The following is a 23,034-nucleotide window of genomic DNA, read 5'->3' as shown; positions in this document are numbered from 1 at the left end:
TGCTCACTTGTCCTTTCACATGCCCTTTTACACAAAGCATTCCTATATACTTGCTTATAAACTATGTCACATATTTTACTACCAAAATGTTTACAAGTTACATGAGGAAAATAAATTACTGTAAAACAAAAGTAATAATAATAAAAGTGCACTTAACTGAAAAACAAGTTTGATGAGGAAATAATAGTACTAAAAGTCATGAAAGATTTCATATTGAAATAATTCGTTTTGGGTAAAGAATAGCCGTGCTTTCTTGCCTCTTGGTTAAAAAACCCAAGCACTTATAGAACGTTGTCATTTTAATAAAAACCGAAAAAAATTCCTGAATTGAATAAGTACTTTAACAAAAAGTTGTACTTTGTCTTAACTTTTGCATAGATGGTAAATTTTTAAAAGCTACATCACCAAAAGTCTTAAGATTTTATGTCTATGCTTTCATTTTGATTACATAGGAAGTTCTGTGAACATTCATTGCTGTGCTATAATCAAAGTGAGGTCTGTAAAAGAGGAAATTATATTAGCTGTCAATTAGACTAGAGATGCATTTCTTTTATAGGCAGAGATTTATAATACTGACTAAATGACATCCCATGAAACATCTTGGGAGGCAGAAAAAAAATATTTATGGCATAATTTTCCTGTTTGTCAAAATCACATCTAAACCAAGGGAGTTATCTTTAAGGTGAATTTAAAATAGCAACAACAAAAATCTAGTTTACTCAGTTTTGCACTGTAAAACTCCTTTTAGTTGCAGGTTCTTTTACATTATTTCAAACTCTAATCTTCTAAGTGAGTAGTTAATGAACCAGAAAAGCCATTTGTGGGAAAGAAGAGCCATAAGGGTGAACATATTTCTTCACAGAATGATCTTTAAGAAGTAAATAATTACAAAAGGAAAAGATTTGGGATGACCAATCTAAATCTGAGGATAATTAGAAGGAATAGAGTATGAAAATCAAAATGCTTGGCATGTACAATTCTCATATCATAACAAGACTAATTAAATATTTAGAAACCAAAAATCCCCTCACAATTTGAAGAAAAATAACCCACGACAAAAGGGTCTGTAACTTTGCCAATAATTAGCAAGGGTTATAGGAAGGAAAAGTGTCACAGATTGGCTCCAAGGCTCTGAAAGGTCATGTCTTATTATGGTGTGTCTTTTATATGGTCTGGTAACAAGTTTCTTGCTAATTTAATCTAACTAGGGCATCCCATAGCGATATCCCATTTCCCTTGTTAAAAATGTGATAGTTTCTGCAAGTGCAAACTGTAGTAGGTTAACATTTTTAAAAATAATTGCTCCTAATTGATACAGGTCATAATAATTTTTTAAATTATTAAAAGCAAAGGCCTTGAAAATTTGGACTCGGAAGCAATATTTTTGAAGTATTTCAAAATTTTATAGCTTTTATCCCCACTTGAATTATCTTGTTCCTTTCATTAAGTAGTTAGACCTGATGACCCTGTGAATGAAATTTAGTCTCAGTGGCATGCTTTGTAAATAAATATTTCTTATTTTGCTAATAAAAGCAAGTGCATTTATGTTGAATGTGCATTTCTGCAAACAAGAGATTTTGTACTGGATTAATAAGGCTGAGTGAGTCCAGCCTAATTTGCATTAAACTGACCCCAAGGTCCAGTAAAAACTGCAAGGAATTTCAAAGGTTTCTAAAACATAGAAGGTTGTTTTTAGAAAATCAGCATTGTCGTTTCAAAATCCTAATTTTAGTAATTAATGTGGAATTTTTGAGAATTTTTTTGAGTTTCTAAGATGCCAATTTAACTATAAATATTAAAGTATGCATATTTTGTGGTTTTAATTCCTGACACAAAATGATTATGGAAGGTATCACTTTCATGTTATTCCTGTTTTCAACATACTGAAAACTAGAATGACAACAACCTTCTGCATATGAGCCTACACAGGATTTTATTTCAAACTTTTGTTGATTTGCTGTAGGTTAGCTGATACTTATTTTTTTGGCTTTCTGTTTGTTACATACTATACACTTTTTCAGTCAAATAGGTTTATGTTTATATATCAATAGTCCAGACAGATATTTTGTATTCTTGCTTATAGTTATTTAAATAATAAATTGACTTTTTCTATACTCTTTTCAAATACAGTTGTAAAAATTTAATTACAGTTGCAATTTTTAAAAAATTAGGACTATATTTCAAATTTTTGAAAACACCAGTATATAGGAAACTGAATGGAATAAACTTAATATTATTTATTTTTTTCCAAATTATGTATCCATGCGTGTATCAGTACTCAAGTGTATTTTCCTAGAGATTTCGGGTAGCAACTTTAGTTCAATAATTCAACTTTGTTTCAAGGATTTTAAAACACTTTAAATAATACAATATTATAATGCTTAGAGTATAATATCCTAACATGCCTAAAGAATTAAATACTATATGATGAATAGAAATCTTCTACAATACACAAATTATTAAATAAATTATGAGAACATAGTTATGTGACAAATGGGAACATTACTTTAGAACACCTCTTTTTTACCACATTAATTACACATCATTTAGCTTCCTGATGTTATGTTTACCTAGCAATTAGTTAGGCTTACAAATCATCATTGATAAATATTTTAAAAATGCAGGACCCACTTTCCTTAGCTCTACAGAATGGAAGTTTAGATGATAAACGGGGATTTCATTACACAGTTTTAAAAAAGGCTTGATTTAACATTCAACTCAGTTTCCCTCTTTCATCTGTGAAGATGATTGTAACGTTGTATCTTGGAGCATAACTTCTTTTTATCCCTCCAGTTTATTTGGTTACTTTGTTTGAGCAAATTTACTTAGGAACTTAACTATTCATGTTAAGATAATCTACTCTGTGTATAAAAATTTATTGTAAATTTGGACTAAAAAAAGACAGGGGTTCTAGTGCCTAGCGTACTGCATTCATTCCTTGGTCATTTGGAATTGTTAGTGCATGAAAAAGTTATTTGGAAGCTAAAGGGTACTTTTTCCTCCACCCCTTAAATAGATCTGTCTCCTTAGTGTTGTATTATTGGCTTTCATGATACAAAACTGTTTCCAAATTGACAGAATTCTCTGAGAATCAGGTACAGCTGATTGAAGCAGAATTGGACGTCTGATACTTATTTTCTAATAACTGTGTTTATTTACAAGCAGCAGTAGTCAGGTTAACCATTCATCATTATTTCATTCATTCAAAAACAACTACTGAATTCCTGTTATGTGCCAGGCATATAGTCACCTCTAATAAAAATGTATAGGTTGACAGTGACCTTTTTTCTTTATTTTCCTTTTCTTTCTTGCCCTCTGTGGTAAATTTAAAAAATTTGTGTACTTGAAGAGAATAAAATTTACTCATTGACATATGATTTTTTTTTTTGGTAATTGAGGCTCAAGAATGAATATCATTTCTAGTCCATTAGTTAGAGAATGGGTTTATAACATCAACTGTAGATGTTCTATTCAGTTAGAAGATATAGTTCCCCATGTGGATGTGGTTTTAAACTTCCACAGTACCCCTGTGAATGTTCTGTTTATATTTGACATTTTGGAAAGGGATATCATTACATGTTTCCCTAGTACCTTGAAAGCATTTATTTCATCTCCAAAAAGTAAGCAGTTTTAACTAAGACAGAAGGTAGCTCAGGAAAGAAACAGACCTGTTATTGCTAGTATTTTATAATTAAATTTTAAAAATAACAGATGCCACTAAGAGACTGAAATTATTGATGCAGTCTTCACTGAACAGACATTCTCAATAAAGAATTGGACTAATTGTAGAGGATGACTCCAAATTTCAGCAAACATTAATTTTTAGTTTCTGTCATGATATACTAGGCTTTTCTGTTGAATGCTGGAGTATTTGTTCAAGTTGGTAGATTTTGCATTTTTAATCTTCCTTAGAACTGTGGTGAATAATGGCCCCTGGCAGGAGATAATGAAATTTTCTTAATTTATATTTTCAAGCAGAAGCTTCAATTGAAAATGGCATCCTATGGCCTGGAGACATAGCTCTAGTGCAAGTTTCAGGGGAGATGCAATAATAATGCAGCGCCACCGAGATGAGGAAAGATGGGACAGTGAAGAAGTAATTTAAGGAAGAAGAAAGAATGTACCAAAGCTTTATTGTAGCATATCTAATGATCTGTTGAAGATTCCCAATGGTTTTTGGAGCATGACTGGAGAAACTAATGTTATCTTGCCAAAACAGAAGCCCCTGCTTAATCAGCAGAACAAGACTATTGATTAGAACGCCTCTCACAATAGATTACACATGGAATCTCAGCTCCATACTTTGCACTTGGTAAAGTGTAATAATGAGCGTAAGATAATCAAAACAAGAGTAAGGGGCTTCCCTGGTGGCGCAGTGGTTGGGAGTCTGCCTGCCGATGCAGGGGACACGGGTTCGTGCCCCGGTCCGGGAAGATCCCACGTGCCGCGGAGCGGCTGGGCCCGTGAGCCATGGCCGCTGAGCCTGCGCGTCCGGAGCCTGTGCTCCGCAACGGGAGAGGCCACGACAGTGAGAGGCCTGCATTAAAAAAAAAAAAAAACAAGAGTAAAAGCAATTTGTTGGGCATTGTACAATTCAAAATTAGAGTTGGAAAGGAAACAAATTTGCATGAATACTTCAGCCTGTTTTTAAAGCAGTACATAGTAAATCATATGGGAAATACAGGGAATACTCTGGAAGAACAAAAGATGTTCTGCCCCTTTAAGATTTGCAAATCTATGTCCATCTCATATAAAGGAGTAATGCTCTTATTACTGATATTTTTGTTGTTGTTGGTAATTCATATTTGTTAAGGGATTGTGCAAAGAGTTTGCCTGCATTATCTTATTTAACCTTAACGACAAACTTCTAAAGAGGGTATTATGGTTTACAGATGAGAAAGCTAAGGTTGAAAGGTTTAATATGTTGCTTACGGACTCACAGTTAAGTAAGCAGCAGGGCTGGAACTAAAACCCCAATTCTTTTTTATTCTGAAGCCTCTGCTTTTAAACACTCATCTCCCCAGTTAGCAAATAATTTTGCTTCTGAACAGAGTCAAACGATATGCTATGCTGGTGATATTCATACAGCTTATTCTCAGCTTATAATAATGTGTGCATTGTTCCTTCTTTCATTTACAGTTTTAAAAGATTAAGGAAAAGCAGCATATTAATAGTTTGCATTATTAATATTTCATTAGTGATGAAGCACTACTGTCCCCTAAATAAAAAGATGTTTCTTCAAATTCTGCTGTTTAATCTCTGCATGATAATTTATACATAATTTCCATATACTAGTATGTAAATTAATGGTAATATACATTTGTAAAATGCATTTTTATCAATTACACATTTTTCTTGGCAATATTTAGATTAGAAAATTAGAGGAAGAAATATTTAATATGATAGAAAGTTGCAACCTAAAATAATGTATAGAAATAACATATAGGTGATTTTTTTAATAGTGCTTTTAAACCAACGATGTAAAATAATGTTTAGCTTTTTATCTACACATGCCAACTTGGAAATTTTTGGAAATGTGGTTAGAATATTAAAAATGACCATACGCTTAGATCTGAGACTGAGTGCGTATGTAGTTTTACATTAACTTAGTAGGTGGTATTAAATCATACATTATATCCCAGAAATTGCTTAGAAGTAAATTTTTGCAAGGGCTGCCTTTATGTCCCTTGAGTTCTTTCTGAAAACAATTGTATAGTATAATGTTTTCCTATAGTTGAGCCACTTTATTAAAATGTATTTTAATAAATAAGTCAAAGGTTGACTATAGAAAAATTTGCAGTGATTATAGTGGATCTTGTTTTGGTTTGTTATTTTTAATGATACCTTCCTTCTAGGGAACACAGTATATTTTCACAGATTGCCAAAATTTTATTTCCAGATTTGTTTAGTGTTAGATATTTTCATTAGCTAGGAAAAGATTATACTTTCCTTCTGTTGTTGAAAATGGGCTTACATGTGATGTATACATGTACTTAGAAATTGTACTTATTTAGGTTAGGAATTTATAAATAACTAGCCTGCTGGCTCAACATTAGAGCAACTAAAACCCTTGATTCTTATGATTAAAATTAGCAAGAGAAGATATGTTAACATTGTAAGCTGTGTTATGTACTTGCTGCATAAATCATAGTCATCACTAAATGCTTTTCTGTTTCACTTGTATTTTATTAAGGTTTATAGAGTAAAAGCATGTGTTCGCATATATAATTTATTCTTTACTAAAGTACCTAAACCTGTCTCTAACCCAGTGGTCCTCATAAATCAGAATCATCAGCAGAGCTAGTTAAAACACAGATTGCTGGGTACTAGCCTCCAGAGTTTCTGAGGCTGTTGGTCTTGGGTGGGACCTGAGAATGAATTTCTAACAAGTTCCCAGTTGGTGCTGGGGCTGCTGGCCTGAGGACCACATTTTGAGAACCCATGCTTTAACTATCCTCACTCATCTGTGCAGCCTTACAAACACCAAGTAAAATAAAATCAATTATTTAAAAGTTGAAGTGTTTCTTTATAATGAACAGTAATTGCATTTCCTTCAAGTCATAATTAAAGGTCCACCTATTTAAAAAACCCTATTTATCCTTTTCTGCCTTATTCTCATTTATACTGAATTTTTATGTTTCATATTTAGGAAAAGTATAAATTTTTAACATCATGAATCCACATGGTATTACTAAAGTATACAGATACTTTAATTGTTAATGTAACCATATCTTTTTTTTTTTTTTTTTTTTTTTTTTTTTTTTGCGGTACGCGGGCCTCTCACTGTTGTGGCCTCTCCCGTTGCGGAGCACAGGCTCCGGACATGCAGGCTCAGCGGCCATGGCTCACGGGCCCAGCCGCTCCGCGGCATGTGGAATCTTCCCGGACCGGGGCACGAACCTGTGTCCCCTGCATCGGACTCTCAACCACTGCGCCACCAGGGAAGTCCTTAATGTAACCATATCTTAACTGATAAATCTTTTTTTCTGGAGGAAGAGAGAAACTTATGAGGGGAACTTCGCTTAGGGCTGAGAATGCAAACAACTGAATGCCTTTCCTTTCTTGGCTTAGTTGTGACTTTTTATTTTCATTAGAGTGAAAACTTGAAGCTGAGCAGTTGATGGTAATTTACTTTGCTTCTGTGGCTAACTGCTTTCTCTTTCTCTATCTTGAATGATAGCAGTTTACAGTTTTATAGCCTTAACCAACAGTGTATTGGTTAAGGAATTTTCAGATTTTTCTTAATACTAACAGCTCATATTGGGTATTTCCTTTTCCCTAGTTTCCTCACACTTTCTGTATATGGAAACCTAAGGCTACTTGCATAAAGGAATTTACATAGTCTGTATTTTTAATAATTTCCATCATTTGGTCCTCTAAAATGTTAGGTTTTCTTATCCATGAATCAAGATACTAGTATGCAAATCTGATATTCTTATACCTTTGTGTTCCTCTTCTTGCTGACCCTTTACTATTTTAGCACCCAAATTCCTTTTTTCCTCAAGATTAATTTTTTGCACTTCTGATATATAAAATGAACCTTTTTGACATCTGAGAGGCCATGAATTCTAGAAATCTATATAATTGTTTTTGCAGGAACTCCATTAAGTTTCTTTACCTTCAATTTTTACTTAAGCACACAGACCTAAAATTAATACTTTTTGCTGTCTTAGAGTGAATGCACTGTACAATGTGATTATTAAAAGAAATTTTAAAAATCACGTGGTTGATATAAATTATTATAATTGCTTTTGACATTAATTTGAACTTGTAATTGTGGTCAGGTGACTAATGCAGAGTTGTTCAGAAAAAGTAAATATGAGCAGTTATTTTTCATTTTATGGTGTTTGTCTTCTTTTAAACAAAATATAATGAAAACAGGACTACTTATCCCTTGTATACTTCCTGCCAACATACTGTGACATTGACTAAAAGATATTTCAAATCCCATTTTAAAGTCATATTTATTTATCTGATCTTACAGTGGGAAGAAACCTGGAAAATCGTCAGTATGTTCTTTAGTTTTGAAAAAATGATATAAATTTCCAAATCCTTTGAGCAACTTCCTTCTTCACCTTGGTCCAAACTCCTTCGTGCTCTTGATCTATTTCAACCTTGAGTACAGTCCCCTTTCTCTCTCACCTGGAGGGAGGCTCCAATGGGAAGGGAAGGGTGATGAAGTATATGAAAAGTTTACTCACGAGTGGAATTGTTGTTTTATGGGATTTCTACCATGAATATATTTTGAATAAATATTAAAACCATTTACAACATGGCAGAGCTTCATTAGTGGCTATAAAATATATATAGAAGGAGTGTATGAAAGGGATATCTAACTCATAAGAGTTTAGATTTCTCTGTTTCTAAGAAGTGTGAGGGTGAGATAAAGGGACGATCTTTGTAGGTATGAGTAAGTACAAGCAAGGAAATTTAAGTTTTTAATTTTTGATGGGGACCAGGTTAGAGGTTGAGAATTCCTGAGATCAAGAAACTTTAAAAAGAAGCAATGAACTCTTGTTACTGTAAAATTTAAGAAGAAAATGAAACATTAGTTCAAACAATAGACGTTGGTCTGTTGAGAAATCTTAAATCCATTTGCTGTTTAAAATTTTAGGATATAAAATTTGTTCCACTATTCATGTTAAAATAATTCATTTACACTAAATAGAGAACCATTGGCAAATTTTTATAAATGATTGAACCCACTTAAGAGAAACACGGAATAAGGGGAGTAAAACATGATGTTGCGTAAGAATGTGACACTGCATTGTTTACATTATCCGTGCTTTTGAAAATTATTTTATATGGTATGTTTAAAAAATATGGCATAAGGTATTACAGATTATGATAAAAGTTATCATTAGTTTAATATTTGTACAAACAATTTTAGTTATAATTTATTTAAAATGTCCATTTGAAGTTCATTTATTATACCTTGACCTATAAAATTTACCTGTTTGATCCTATAGAAGTTTTCAGTTCAGGTCTTGCTGCTCAACAGGGAAGAATCAACCTGGTTTGAGTTGAAGTGGCTCTAAGGTGCATGACTTACATACCTACCCCTCTCTAACACAGTTCTCCTTCCACCCTCCGTGAATTAGTTGTGCTAAAAACTGGGCTACTTTTTGATTCTTTATTTGCCATGCTATAGTCTAGTTATTTAATGTACTATAGAATGTCTGGTATTCAAATTATCAAGTGAATTTTGTTAAAATGCTCTTACTCTCCTTGCTTTGTCTTCCTAATTTATATACTAGCAGAAAATACAATAATAACCCTGAAAATATTACATTGCATTGGGTTGTAATCAAGTTAAATATAAAGGAAATGGTTCTTGCCTTTATATAGCTTATAACAGGATCATTTGGACAAATTCATAGAACTCAAATAAATATCATCTTGCCTGGAATTCTAACTTAATTCTAATAATCTCAATGACAATGAATTAATGCCAACACAAAACTAAGAAAATACTTCCGATAGGAATAAATAGGACATTCTAGACATCATGTTAGTGACATTCTTTTTAGTGTTGTATTTCAGGGAGTACTAATTTAGAAAAACCTAATTCATAGTCATATCATGTTGATAGTATAAGCCTATTGCTCTATGAAAATAGTAAGTGTAACACAATGCTTAAGACACTCAGTATTATGTACCACGCACTATGCTAAATGCTTTAAATTCATTCTGTCATTTATGCAGGCCATAGCACGGAAGGTGTGATCAATTAGCTTGGTATCTGGTATTCAAGAGTGTATAAATACCTGTAATAGAATGCTTAACACAAAAATGGGATTTAGAGGATAAGCTTAAAACCTGGCTCTTCCTTTGTTTCAGTATGTTGTCAAAATTTACTTTCAAGCTATTCAGTTTATGACTCTCTTTTGTTCAGTTCCATTCTTGTTCAGTACCATTTTAAAGTCAATTTTAATTCTTAAATATGGTGAGTATCCAGGTAAGTTTCTTTTTTTTCAGTACATGTTGAGCATGTCAAAAATTCCAATTAAAATGTAAAATGTATACTAAAAGAATAGAGAACTGTTAGTGATTTTCTTTTTATTTCCAGTTAAAATTCAGTGTGACCCATGATACAGATATATTACAACATAAAGAAAATAGGACTTTTGTAACTCTTTACAGCAACCTAATATCAGTTGAATTTTTTAATTTATGGTACTAGTTGCTTGAAGAAAATATGGATCAGTTCTCTATTATATTTCTTTAGTAAAAATAAACAAATACATTATTGTTACACAAGTTTGATTTGTTTTGTTTTCCAGGTGCAACAATCGAACACAGTGTATAGTAGTTACTGGGTCAGATGTATTTCCTGATCCATGTCCTGGAACATACAAATATCTTGAGGTCCAATATGAATGTGTCCCTTACAGTAAGTATGAAGCTTGTATTTTTCACCTTCTACAGCATTCCTCGTTGATGCTGAAAGAGGACACATGTGAAAGAAGCATATGTTTATGGCCTACAAAACTATTATGCATGCAGAGCACTAACAGACTCGGGCCTCCAATTAGTTTCATGAAATGTGGAAGGAAGCCATAGTGTGATGCTGGCCAAGTGTCTGTCTGTGTTCTTAAGTGTTTGGCTTTTAAGGCTAGTGTTTTTCCAGAAAACAAACTTGAATTAGCTATTCAATAGGGCAGATAGAAATCTGTACTTTTGCCCAATACCAGTTGCTGACAAATTGGTTTGGCTCACAGTTTTCTAAAGAAGGAATTGACTTTGGTTTTAATCATGAGCTACTTGAATGGCTACCTGCTGTTGTAACTTTAATGCCTGGTGAAAGCTACCATTGCAGTAACTGAGGCAAGTGCTTTCCTTTTTGTCCCTTGTCCTTAAGAGAGTACTCCTTTACCAGATTCAGTGACTAAATCTTAACGCTAAATAAAACAAACGTAACAAAACCTTGCACATATTTTTAATTTGCAGCATCCATTTTTAGTATTATCCTTTAGAGGAATATTTAAAATTCAGTTGGAAACTTCATAAGTAGGCTTCAGCTAATACTGTAATTCTGTGTAGTTTTCCTCCTAATCTCAGAATTCATATTTATGAATTGGATTCTGTATTTTCAACAGGAAAAAAACATTTTAGACAATTAAAAAGATTGAGTATATTACTTAATTTTCATCAGGTAATTTGGTTTCGTTCTTGACTTCTTTACTTCTTAAATTGGATAAACGTGTCATGCCACCTTAATTCACAGGCATTTGAATTAAAAATTCTTTAGCAGCAATTTTATGATTTGCTTCAGAGGACTTCCCTCCTTAAAAAAAAAAAAAAAAGGACTCAAACTAATAATGAAATTGCTTTTTCCAGAAGCTCAAAAACCAGATCACTAGCTCTGATAGATTCATATGTTCAAACTATCAATATTTCTGAAACCAAAGGGCTGATTTTAGATAGATATACTATGCACAGTATGGTTGTAATACATACTTACACATCCTGTGAAGGCACTGTCGTCTCTCTCTTCTCTGCCCGCAGTTTTGATAAATTGGCTTTTTGTGGGGTATCAGTTAAAGGCCAAACACAGATTATCTTTTCATCCCTGCTCTGTGTTGTGTTACTGTGAAATGGAGGCTTTTTATGTTTTCAGTATTTTCTATATCATTTGAAGGATTGGAAGCCTACTGAGTGCACTGATCTTTATATCGTTTCTCCTGTGTGTAGTGTTGGTGGCTTACATAATCATTCTCCTTTGCCACTGGAGGAACATTGTATTCTTTTGAGCTAACCAAAGTTTTGTTCCATAAAGTCACTTGCAGTTGAATTTAGTATGGTTTCTGTCCTCAAATTAGAAAAGGAACACAGCATCCATTCCCAAACAGTGGAATCGGTTAGAGCTGCCAAGGATTATGTCTTTCTGGAGCCAGTTCCTGTAATCTAGTCTATAGATCAAGAACAGTGTTAAGAAAATATTATTTTCAGACTTTTAAGTTATTTCTTGCGCTGTTTAAGAAAGGAAAATGTGGATATCTTCTGGAACATCTAACTTTCAAAATTTACTTTTTCAGTTCTCCAGAAGTAATGTACACTGTGTAATAAACTTGCAAATAGCAATACTCAGAGAAGTATTTGTTCTTTTTAGTTTTTGTCCTTAAAAAAGAAAACAGTAATTAATTTGCTGTTACCTTTCTAGATGTTTGCAGGAGACAGAAATAAGTCTATGGCTTTTTTAAACTACTCCTTGCTAAAGAGTAGAAGTAATTACAATTCCTATATACTGTTCAGTAGTGACACACTATAAATTGCATGATTTTCACTAATATTATAATTAATGCAAAGGATCTTTTTAGATTGTTCTGATCTTATTTAGGACTGTGTATCTTCTTAATCTCTTTTCCCCATTATCCTCTCCTTTCGTTTCTTTATGCTTATGTCCTTTATAACCATCTCTTGTTTTTATTTTAAGTGTCTAGCTTTCACTTTTCCCTTGTTTTAATAGTATTTTGGGACTTTGTAATGTTTGCATACTCCTTTTACACTTAGTTGATAAAAACTGTCACTGTCAGATAACATTTATTATGTGTCTGTTACCACCTGGCTTTATGCCAGTTTCTATCCAGAGCAAGTTCTTCAGGAGCATATCCATCCCAAACTGTTTCCACTTATTTAAAAAAATTTTAGAAATTTTCCATGATCTCTGAAGATTTTATAATAAATTTACTCAGCAGAGTCCATTATAAATGCTGTTGTTTTTTAACTTTGTATGTTTATAGACAGGCACATATATTTGATTAGTAATTGAATGAATGTGTGTTTAAAAGAAGTCATAAGGATCTTGTAGGATAAAGGAGAGTAATCAGATCAGAGTTTCCATATCCTACAGGTGCGATTTGGTTTTGATTTTTGTACCCTCCTATCTCAAATTATCATTAAGTTATTAAAGTTACACCATAAATTCAGCTATGTTTTACTATTGATTCAATCATTATTAATGAATAAACATAAGATTATTCAAAATGAAATAGTGTGTCACTGCAGATACAGAGTATGTAGGCTTTAGTTTGTTTGGGTCGATTTCTTGTCTTGCATAACCGTGTCCTCCACTGATGTTAGTGGGTCACGTATTTATGTTTGTTCTATAGCATAGTAAATGTATTGTTATGAATTAATTCATACAGTCTCTTAAGACAAGTTGCAATATATATTTGTGATGAAGAATGCTAATTTCATTAATTTTATTGTATTTTAATATTTTTCTCGGTTGAGTGAATTTTGGCTGATTTGACAAATATATATCCTTTGGGTTGTCATAAAAATCATAATGTAAGGTCTTTTGTTTTGAGTATCCATATTTTATGCACTTCATCAATCATCAAATGTTTTATTTAATTTTTTTTTTACTTTTACATTTGAATGTTACTTCTCAGTTTTCATTAGAATTATAAATTATATACAATATATATCCATTTTATTTTCTTTAATATAAATATAAAAGTTAAATCATAAATGAAGTCATCCCTATTTAATATTTTGCTCAGTAACTGCCCTGTCATTTTAATGTATCAAATAATAAAACCCAGCCATTTTCAATTAATGGAAAACAAAATATATTTTCTACATCCTTTATTGAACTTGTTTTAAGTTCTGTTTTAAATGCGTAACATATTTTAAAATGTATTATTCCCATCTTTGCATTTAATTGATGTATTTCAGTATAATCATCCTTTCCTAAAAATAAAGAATATAGCTGTATATAAAGATAGTCTGAGCAGACTCAACACTAATGATTTATTTTATCCTCATTTTCCCACCATGCCCTTCCTTTATTGATTCTAAGCAGGTATAATATTGCTCTTCACTGAGCAGTAATTTTAGGACCAGTGGTTTATAAAAAAGAATTGTTCCACGTCAGTAACACTGAATTTCCTTTTTACTGGATGTAGTCAGGTTTACGCATTAATAGAGCAAGTATGTTTCCTGAAAGTGGTTAAATAGACCAAGTTGGACGGGGGAGGTGGTGTCTTAATGTGGAAGGTTTCCTATGGCAAAAATATTTGTGTGATATGTTTCTCCCTAAGGTATTTCAGGAGGTCAGTATTTAATCTTGATGAATTATCATAATTAAAAAAAATTAATCAAGCTAAGGCATCTTAATGAAATGTGCAACTACTACAGTATCTTTGAGTAGTCAGTTTGGAGACACAGTATTAGTACACCCTAATGCATTTTAATAAGGGAAGAGGGAGAATCACAGACATTAATCTGGTCACTTTATTAAATTCAGGCAACATACTTCAAAACCTACATACAAAATCTAAAATAGTATTTTATGGTTTGTAATTAATAGAATACTATTTACCAGCAAGAATCTTATATAGCATACTTCCTAACTGCATAATCCATTTCTTTAAACTTCTTGGAGGGAGGATTTTTTTCTCCTATAACTCTACTAATCAGGTTTGTTTTATGAAAGCATTTACCTTTTATGGGGTCTGTGGAATCAAGGTATTTGCTTTGAATGCTTGGTATGATTGTTGTTGCATGCTAGCTTGCTTTTGTGTAAATTGATAATGGTAGACAATGTCATAATAAGCTAACCATAATTCTTTCTTCCTTTTTTCTCCTTGCCTACTGTGCTTGCTTTTTCCTTGTATGTATTTTGCTTACTTTTTTTTAATAGACTTTGTATTACAAGTTTGAGATATGTGATATAGAGAATTTAATAAGAATTTTATAATATAAAGTATATATAAATGTAAATAAGTAAATTTACTAATTATTAGTGGGGAAGAAAGGTACTACCTTAGCGTACCCTTCAAAATAACTATTGGGGTAAAGGGGGAGGCTTATATATTCCTGAAAAGGAGGCAGATTTTTTATAGTTAAGATAGATTTTTCTAGAAACAGAAAATTTAATAGAAAAAAATTGAAACGTACTGAGATGCATAATTATATATTTCTTCTTACATAAGTATCTTTGAAAAATGTAACAATATCAGTATTCATTAGCTTTGACCTGAGCTTCAAAATTGAGTTGCCATGTTTATAAATATATTTCCCTGTTGTTATGCTTACCTAATTTTAGTCAGCTTAATAATGAGTTTGCATAAGATAAATGGGGATGATACACCTATGCATGCATTTGTGTCTATAGCCTACCTATTTAAAGTAAAACTTGATAAGAATGCTGAGTGACTTGGGAAAGGCAAGAGTATGTACACCATGCATTAGTGAAGAGTTTCATTATTTATTCAGGTACACTAAGTGAAGCAACATGCCAACATATTTGTATTGCCTCCTTAATCTACTAAAATGATTGATCCATGTTCTTTTATGTAACTTTAGTATCTTTTCTCCTGCTAGGTTTTCCTGTTGTGTTTCTCTTTATCCAAAGTAGTGCAGCTCTTATTCTTCTTATATTTAGCATCTATTACGAATTCAGTCTTAGACTGTCAATTTATTTTAATCTTTTTTCTTTTTTCCTTGCACTTTTTTTTTTCTTCCGATGCTTAAAATAGAAGTGGAGCAAAAAGGTAAATAACGTATACAGTTTGAACCCCAGCTCCCTGTTATGTGCCTTATGGATGTTACCTTTTCCCTTCCCTTCCCCTACAACACTCCTGACATTAATATATAATCAGCAGGATCTCATAAATGCACCTCATAAAGAAGTCAACTGTTTACAGTGAAATTATATGACTGCTAAATCTGGTGCCGGGGTAAAATTTCTGAAGTCGGCGAGGGGGAGCTGTCCTTTCTCTGTTTCTTTTCACTCTTTATCTCTTTTTCTGATACCCTTGGATATTTTATTATTAAAGTGTCATCTTGCCTGGCTTCCAGAACCCTCTCCATAGCATGCCATGGTTACAGGGTCTCCTGGTCGTTTCATCACTCCTTTCCTCATATTTACTTTTCTCTGCTTCTAATTGCATTTTCCGAATATTTATGTTCCTTCAATTGAAGCACTTTTGTTTTCAGTCTAAGTTCCATAGACGTTCTAAATAAGCCTTCACATTGGGTTTGTTTTATTTGCTTAATTTTGGTGTTCTGCTTTTGGGGGCTTATAAGTGGGCTAAGGAAGGGAGGGTACAAAGTTTGGTCTAAAAGTACTTTGTTCACCCTTATGTACAAAGCTCAGAGTTTTAAAGCATAAATTACTGAATTATAAGATAAAAACACATAGCAAAAATGTAAATTGTTAGCTCAATCATGAATGATCCTAAACTTAGGTTTGTATTTGTGAAAATAAACCGCAGCTGCTTTGTATGCTGGTACATCAATTATGGTAACTTAAGGAAAGAAAGGTAGTACTTGTGTTAAATATAATTTCTGGTAAAATTGAATGCTAATAGAGTGAATTTTTCTCTTTTGATCTATGATCATTAAAACTTGGTTTGCCTGTATAGTCTTTTAACTTTGCTTAATTCTTGTTTTTTCTCTGTGACTGTTAGTTTTTGTGTGCCCTGGGACCTTGAAAGCAATTGTGGATTCACCATGTATATATGAAGCTGAACAAAAGGCAGGTGCTTGGTGCAAGGACCCTCTTCAGGCTGCAGATAAAATTTATTTCATGCCCTGGACTCCATATCGTACTGATACTTTGATAGAATATGCTTCTTTAGAAGATTTCCAAAACAGTCGCCAAACAACAACATACAAACTTCCAAATCGAGTAGATGGTACTGGATTTGTGGTATATGACGGTGCTGTCTTCTTTAACAAAGAAAGAACAAGGAATATTGTGAAATTTGACTTGAGGACTAGAATTAAGAGTGGAGAGGCCATAATTAACTATGCTAACTATCATGATACCTCACCATATAGATGGGGAGGAAAAACTGATATTGACCTAGCAGTTGATGAAAATGGCTTATGGGTCATTTATGCCACTGAACAGAACAATGGAATGATAGTTATTAGCCAACTGAATCCATACACTCTTCGCTTTGAAGCAACGTGGGAGACTGTGTATGACAAGCGAGCTGCATCAAATGCATTTATGATCTGTGGAGTCCTGTATGTGGTCAGGTCAGTTTATCAAGACAATGAGAGTGAAACAGGCAAGAATGCAATTGATTATATTTACAATACCCGATTAAACCGAGGAGAATATGTAGATGTTCCCTTCCCCAACCAGTATCAGTATATTGCTGCAGTGGATTACAATCCAAGAGATAACCAACTCTACGTGTGGAACAATAACTTCATTTTACGATATTCTCTGGAGTTTGGTCCACCTGATCCTGCCCAAGGTAAGAATGTTTGCTTGCTAATGCTTATATCTTTTATGAACAGTTTATTTTTAAGACTTCTTAATTCTTTTCCTATTTATTTTCTTTCCCTTTTCATAGTTCAAGGGCAAATGATAATATTGTGGCATTCCAAATTGTCACATACTGTGTACATTTTAGCCTTATATCGGTCCATTTTCTTTTTCTGAATTTCTTTGTTTAGATGTTGGTTTCAAAAAAATTGTAGCATCCTTGGTCAGTTTAGATTTTCATTGCTAAAAATGTAATGCCAACTACAAACCTGTTAGCTTTGTGTGTTTTTTCTACCTGACTTCTGAATTGATTATGTGCAGACCTTTTAACTTCTTGGCGCCAGTGGTTAAAGGAAATTTTTGTTAGGAAGTCCCAGGAGAATTGCGAGGCTTGATGTACAATGCCAGGCATAAGTATTCTGAAGTTTTGGCCTCTGCTCTCTGGGTAGGAGAAGGAGTCATCTAACATCTTACTAGATCATCGTGTAAAATTACACATTTTTACTTCCCAATAAATTTGTGACTGTTTTAGGTCAGTATTTCTGTGACTTTAACTGTTACACATGGACTAAGCATTAAATGATCCCAAGTGTTGATTTATGAAGACAAATCCACTAGCATTTTTTGATTTGTGTTCTCTTTAGGTATCTTTATGTAGGATCATTACTTTATAAATCTTTGGAAATATATTTTAGTTTAGCAAGTTAATTCAGTTCTGCAGTGAACAGTTTTTGAGGGTAAATGAAGTTTTGGATATTTCATTAAAGCAAGATTACCTCATACTCATATGAGGTAGAAGATAGAAGAATGACCTCTTAATATATTATTATAGAGCTGGCACTTATTATGTCTTTTCTATTTGAGCAATAATATTTGTGTTTTAAAGATCTGAATTATTTCAATTTTCTGAGTTAATTAGAATTATCATATTATTGAGTTACTTCAAAATTGTAGGAGCCAGAATGTTCCTTGGAGTGACTAAATCAGTCTCTTCAACAAGGTGGAACATAAATTAACGTCTTTTTCTTCTGTTAAAGTAGTGTACATTCACACACTTAAACACAATTACATACACCCACACATAGTTTAGGGTATAATGTTACTAAGTTCTAAATATTGTCATAGGGTTAGGACCTCAAAAGCAGAAGCCTTTTGTAATTGAATTTCTAATTTGAGTTATAGAATACAAAAATACGTGATTTTTCTTCTTAACATAAGGGCAATAATGACATATGACTTAGTATAAGCCCCCTTTTTCTCTAATTCATGTATGTCTAGAATTTGTTGGGTGAAAATTGCAGCAATGTCCCATTGTTAAATTTTCAACAATGAAATCTGTTAGGACATAAAAATCTTTGTTGATAGTCTTAGTATTCTTTATTTTTAAATTCAGACCTATCTTTTTTCTCTTGAGGCTAGCAATTTGGGATGGTTCCTATATCTCAGTTGCTTTTCTAAACGCTAGTACTATGCTTCTCCTTTATCTTATAGGTTTGTAAAAGGCAGAAGGTCAGTAATCGACAAAATTTGACACTGTGGAGATACATGTGTTAATCTTTTTTGTAACCTGTATTACCCTCACAGCTGTTAAATTTATCTTGGGTAGCAGTAAATCTCTTTTCCTCCATTAGAAAAAAATATAAAATAAATTTTAAAAATGTAAATTCATAATCAGGCAGCACCTAAAGTTGAGTACAGATGCAGCTCAACAAGGAATCATTGCCTCCCTGATTGTCACAGAGTACTTCATAAAATACAAGATGAGTAAAAATGTCATTTTCCACATGTGGCTTATGTTCTAGTAAATAACTTGATCCATTTCAGATGAAAGAATCTTTGATAATTTGGATGCTTTTTGGAAAAAAGTTACCAGCTTCGAAAATGAGAAACTTAGCCATATGTGGTAACTGCATTCCTACAGCTGTGTTGTGTTATCCAAAATAGTTAACCATTCTTATATATTCTCAGAAAGTGAAAATTTGTATTGACCCCTTATTAAACCCTTAGTGGTAAAAAGTTTTATCTGACCTAAATTTCTTGCTGATGTTTGAATTGTATTCTCTTATTCACGTGCTCTTTATAATTTACCTTCAAATGCTTTTAGAGAGACTCCTGCCTCGCTCATCTAAGATATGTGCTGTTATCTAACTGCATGTAGATGGGGCATTGCAGAACTATTGTGGCTCATACATTTAGGTCAAACCAGTAAGCCACTGTCAGCAAGTCTTATGTACTGGCTTTGCTACCATGTATATAGCTGAACTGTACATTGTGCTGTAAAATGGATAATTTTTCATTGTGGACTGTTTCACTGTATTAGCTTCAATACTTTTCCCCATTTATAAATCCAAGCCTTTCATTCCTAACAGCACAAGTACATTATTGCTTGGCCTTGATAATGTTTTCAAATACATCTTTCTTTTTTTCTTTAAATTTTTAGCTTTTTGTGATGTTGGCATAGTTAATTTGCTCCATTTCCTTGAACTAGGTCTGTTTTTCCTCTTTTACTTTTTTTCTCTATAAAATGGGCTTAGAAAAATCCCATTTCAGTCATATATTAAGATATATCATATATATCTTTTCTATGTCTTAATCTGAATTGATTTATATATATACTTAATCTGTCTTCAGATTTGATATCCCAAACATTATCGAAAAATATTGTGTCTTGAGTGTTGACAGTTTCTGAATATCTGTCTTCGAGTAATAATGAAGTATGACACTTAAACAACATGTGGGAAATTTTTTATCAAGAGAGCCAGTTAGGTCTATTACTTAGGAAGTGTTCAGTGTAGAATACATATTTCTTAAAACATCTTCCCACTGATAATGGATGCTAATTAAAAGATGATCAGTGTTTGTAGACATCGAATAAGGGTAAATTTAATAAATCTGCAGTTTTTGCCTTACCAGGCTACAGACTCACTCTAACTGGAGTTCATTCAGTGAATAATGGGTGAGTTTTGGGACTTGGAAGAGGGAAATAACAACCCATATTGTCCTTAAAATCTTTTCACACAGGAAAAAGCTGGCGATAATTAGCAAGTTCTTAGTAAATACTGTCGTAGTAAATTGAACCATTCTGTATGTGTTTGTTGAAATTTTCATGGGTACCTATTAAATATGTTTATTAGCATTATTGGCACCATTTCTACATCTCTGTACTCAAATAATAAATGGTAGGTAGAATGTTAAGTCATTTAATCTGTGTGTTTGATATGGCACCTGATAATTTTGGGACAGGCTCTGTAAAGTAGGGTTTAGATTTATGACATAAGTCTATTGTGAGTTGCCATATTTTCTGTTACCATTTATAGGATATTCTTGAGTTTTGAGCCTTTTGCCACATACGGTTCCTTACGAAACTTTTTATTGCTTCAGTATCTTATGTTCCCACATTTTTTCTTCTTTTAAAGATTTATGCAGAACACAGTGTCAGTTAAATGCTCCAAAATAAGGGCAAATTGCTTAGTAGGGTGCCATACTTTCCCAGAGTCTCTGAAAATCTTTTATCTAGAAAAGTAAGATCATAACATTTAAGAGTATGGACAAGTGAACCTGAACAAATTGCTTAACCTCCTCCATGGCTCAGTCTTCTCTTCTGTAAAAGGAAGATAATCATAGTGCCTACTTCATGGGGTTGTGATAAGGATTAAATAAGATGATCTGATGATCCATGAATGGTGATTAGCACAGCATCTGGTACATAAATGCTGAATAAAGTGTAAGCTTTTATCATCATGGGGTGCCCTGTTGTGACCTGTCTTCACCTAGGGAAAGAAATATTAATTTTTAGAAATACCTCTTCATTTCTAGCTTCAACATTAGAAAAAAATGCTTTCCTTGAAGTTGTTAAGCTTTGGCCTTGCAAAATCTTATAGTTGTCCTCCTAAAGGGTTTCATTTTGCCACTTAAAGTTGACGTTCATGTTTATTTTCATGATACCCCAATATTTCATTGGTTTACCTTCGAAGAATGTGTTGCTTCCCTTTAAACTTCTTTTGATGAACAAAAGGTAAAAAGGTATGAAATTTTATTATCAATGACACATGCAAATATGGTATAGAATGTTGCATGAAATTTTGTGCATTTAATAAAAGTCATTTTATTGCCTACCTTCACTCACTTATTATGAATCTTTACTGATGGTCAGCAAACAGATCACTAATTGTAGTATTGTTAATACATATTTCAGTGATTAAATATGTACTAATTAGCACAGTGTCAAGGGATACATCAGAAGGTGTAGCACTAAACCATTTTGCTCTGCCCTTTTCTCTTTGTTCCGGATCCCCCCCCCCCCCCCCCGCCCCCGGCTTTTAGATTTCATTCAGCAGCATTCACTTGACACTTCTGCAAAAGATTGTGATGCTTTTGACAAATGTTAATTGAGAAAGCACTGAAAGCCTGGCTGCATTGTAATCAAAAGAAAATTACGAGGTTTAACAGGATGTCAGGGAAGCGCTTTACAGAAAAAGATAAACAGGTTTGAATAGGTTTCTGCAGCAGCTGGCTAGGCATGATGCTTGGCTAATATACACAGGCTTCTCTCATATGGTCAGTAACTGATGCCCTGGAAATAAAACATTGCTTAAGAAGTTTCTCTTGTGATAGAATGAAAAAAGGGTGTAAAAAGTGTGTCTTGCACTTATTGATAACAAGAAGTTTCTCACTACTAAAGAACTAGGAACAAGTACACACTACTTTTTCTGATAAACTTAGCATACTCTGTCATAGAGTCAGAATTATGTAAACTATTTATGGACCAGAGCTTAATATTATCAGTGATAATATGAACTTGTTTTCCAAGAAGTTTTAATGTTCTAATTTGTTTCTTATGTATAGCAAAGCCATAAATTAAGTTAATGTTTTATAAGATTATTTTAAAAAATAGTTATTTTTAGTTTGCTCTACTCAATTTAAATTTAAGGCATCATATTTACAAGGTCTTAAGAGCCAGTAATCTAAATGTTGATAAAACTATAGTGTGATCACCTAATAGATTTTAAATGGTGCCATTAAAGTTTTACTGACAGAATTTTTGTTGTTTTTTTTAAATTAAGTGTTAAAGAGGGAAACATTAAGCTCCATTATTATTTTAACCTAGTGGATTCAACAGTTTAAAAGTAATGTTGGAAGTCCAAAATAACCTTAAATTTTTTTTATTTTAAAATTTCTACGCTTAAATCCACTTTTATATTTTTAAATCCTTTTATACTCTCTGTTAAAGGTCAGTAGGATATGTAGGGTTGTTTTCAAATTAGGCATTATTTGATCGAACCCGTTATCTTGATATGAGATTGCATTGTAACCTCTGACCAGAAGTAGTTTCTTTTTCATACCTGTGTTTTCAAAAGTAAAAATGTCAAAGCCTCAGATGTTTCCTTACTGAAACAGCACAAGCATGCCCAGCTTATCTTCTGTTTGGATCTAATCAGGCATGCTCAAAAATCTCTCAAGCAAGAATGGCTGCTGGGTGGAAAGATGTTACAGTATTTGTTTTCCTTCAAGATGCAGAGTGGGTGACTTGAAATTTTCTATTGTCCTAATTATATGTAATGGTTAGACTTTTGTTGATACTTTGAATTTTATTGTTTCAGAGTATGAATTTATATAAGAAACGGATTTTTCTAAATGTATTTGATATGACATAATGTATTTGATATGTACATTGAAATTTTCTATATGAAACTGCCCTTCATTTCCTGTTACATGATATATGATGAAATTGTACATAAAATTTATTATCAACTATTTCATTGAGAAGTAAGCCTAGCACAATTAGAGTCATAGAGCAAAAT

The 23,034-nt window shown here is 32.7% G+C and overlaps 1 protein-coding gene across 15 annotated transcripts in view; it reads left to right on the top strand.

The window, feature by feature from the left end:
- The window catches only part of ADGRL2 (adhesion G protein-coupled receptor L2), a 271,291-nt gene that overhangs the window by 207,555 nt on the left and 40,702 nt on the right, over nucleotides 1–23,034 (top strand). For all 15 annotated transcript variants that reach the window (XM_033416623.2, XM_049709707.1, XM_049709710.1 and 12 more), the window contains 2 exons: nucleotides 10,284–10,393; nucleotides 16,422–17,222. In XM_033416623.2, the coding sequence (XP_033272514.1) occupies nucleotides 10,284–10,393; nucleotides 16,422–17,222 (911 nt within the window). The remainder of the gene's footprint in view (nucleotides 1–10,283; nucleotides 10,394–16,421; nucleotides 17,223–23,034) is intronic.

Source organism: Orcinus orca, chromosome 1 (assembly GCF_937001465.1).
Source record: "Orcinus orca chromosome 1, mOrcOrc1.1, whole genome shotgun sequence".
Taxonomy (NCBI): Eukaryota; Metazoa; Chordata; class Mammalia; order Artiodactyla; family Delphinidae; genus Orcinus; species Orcinus orca.
Note: the sequence above shows the minus strand (reverse complement) of the source record. Positions and strands in the feature narration are given on the sequence as shown.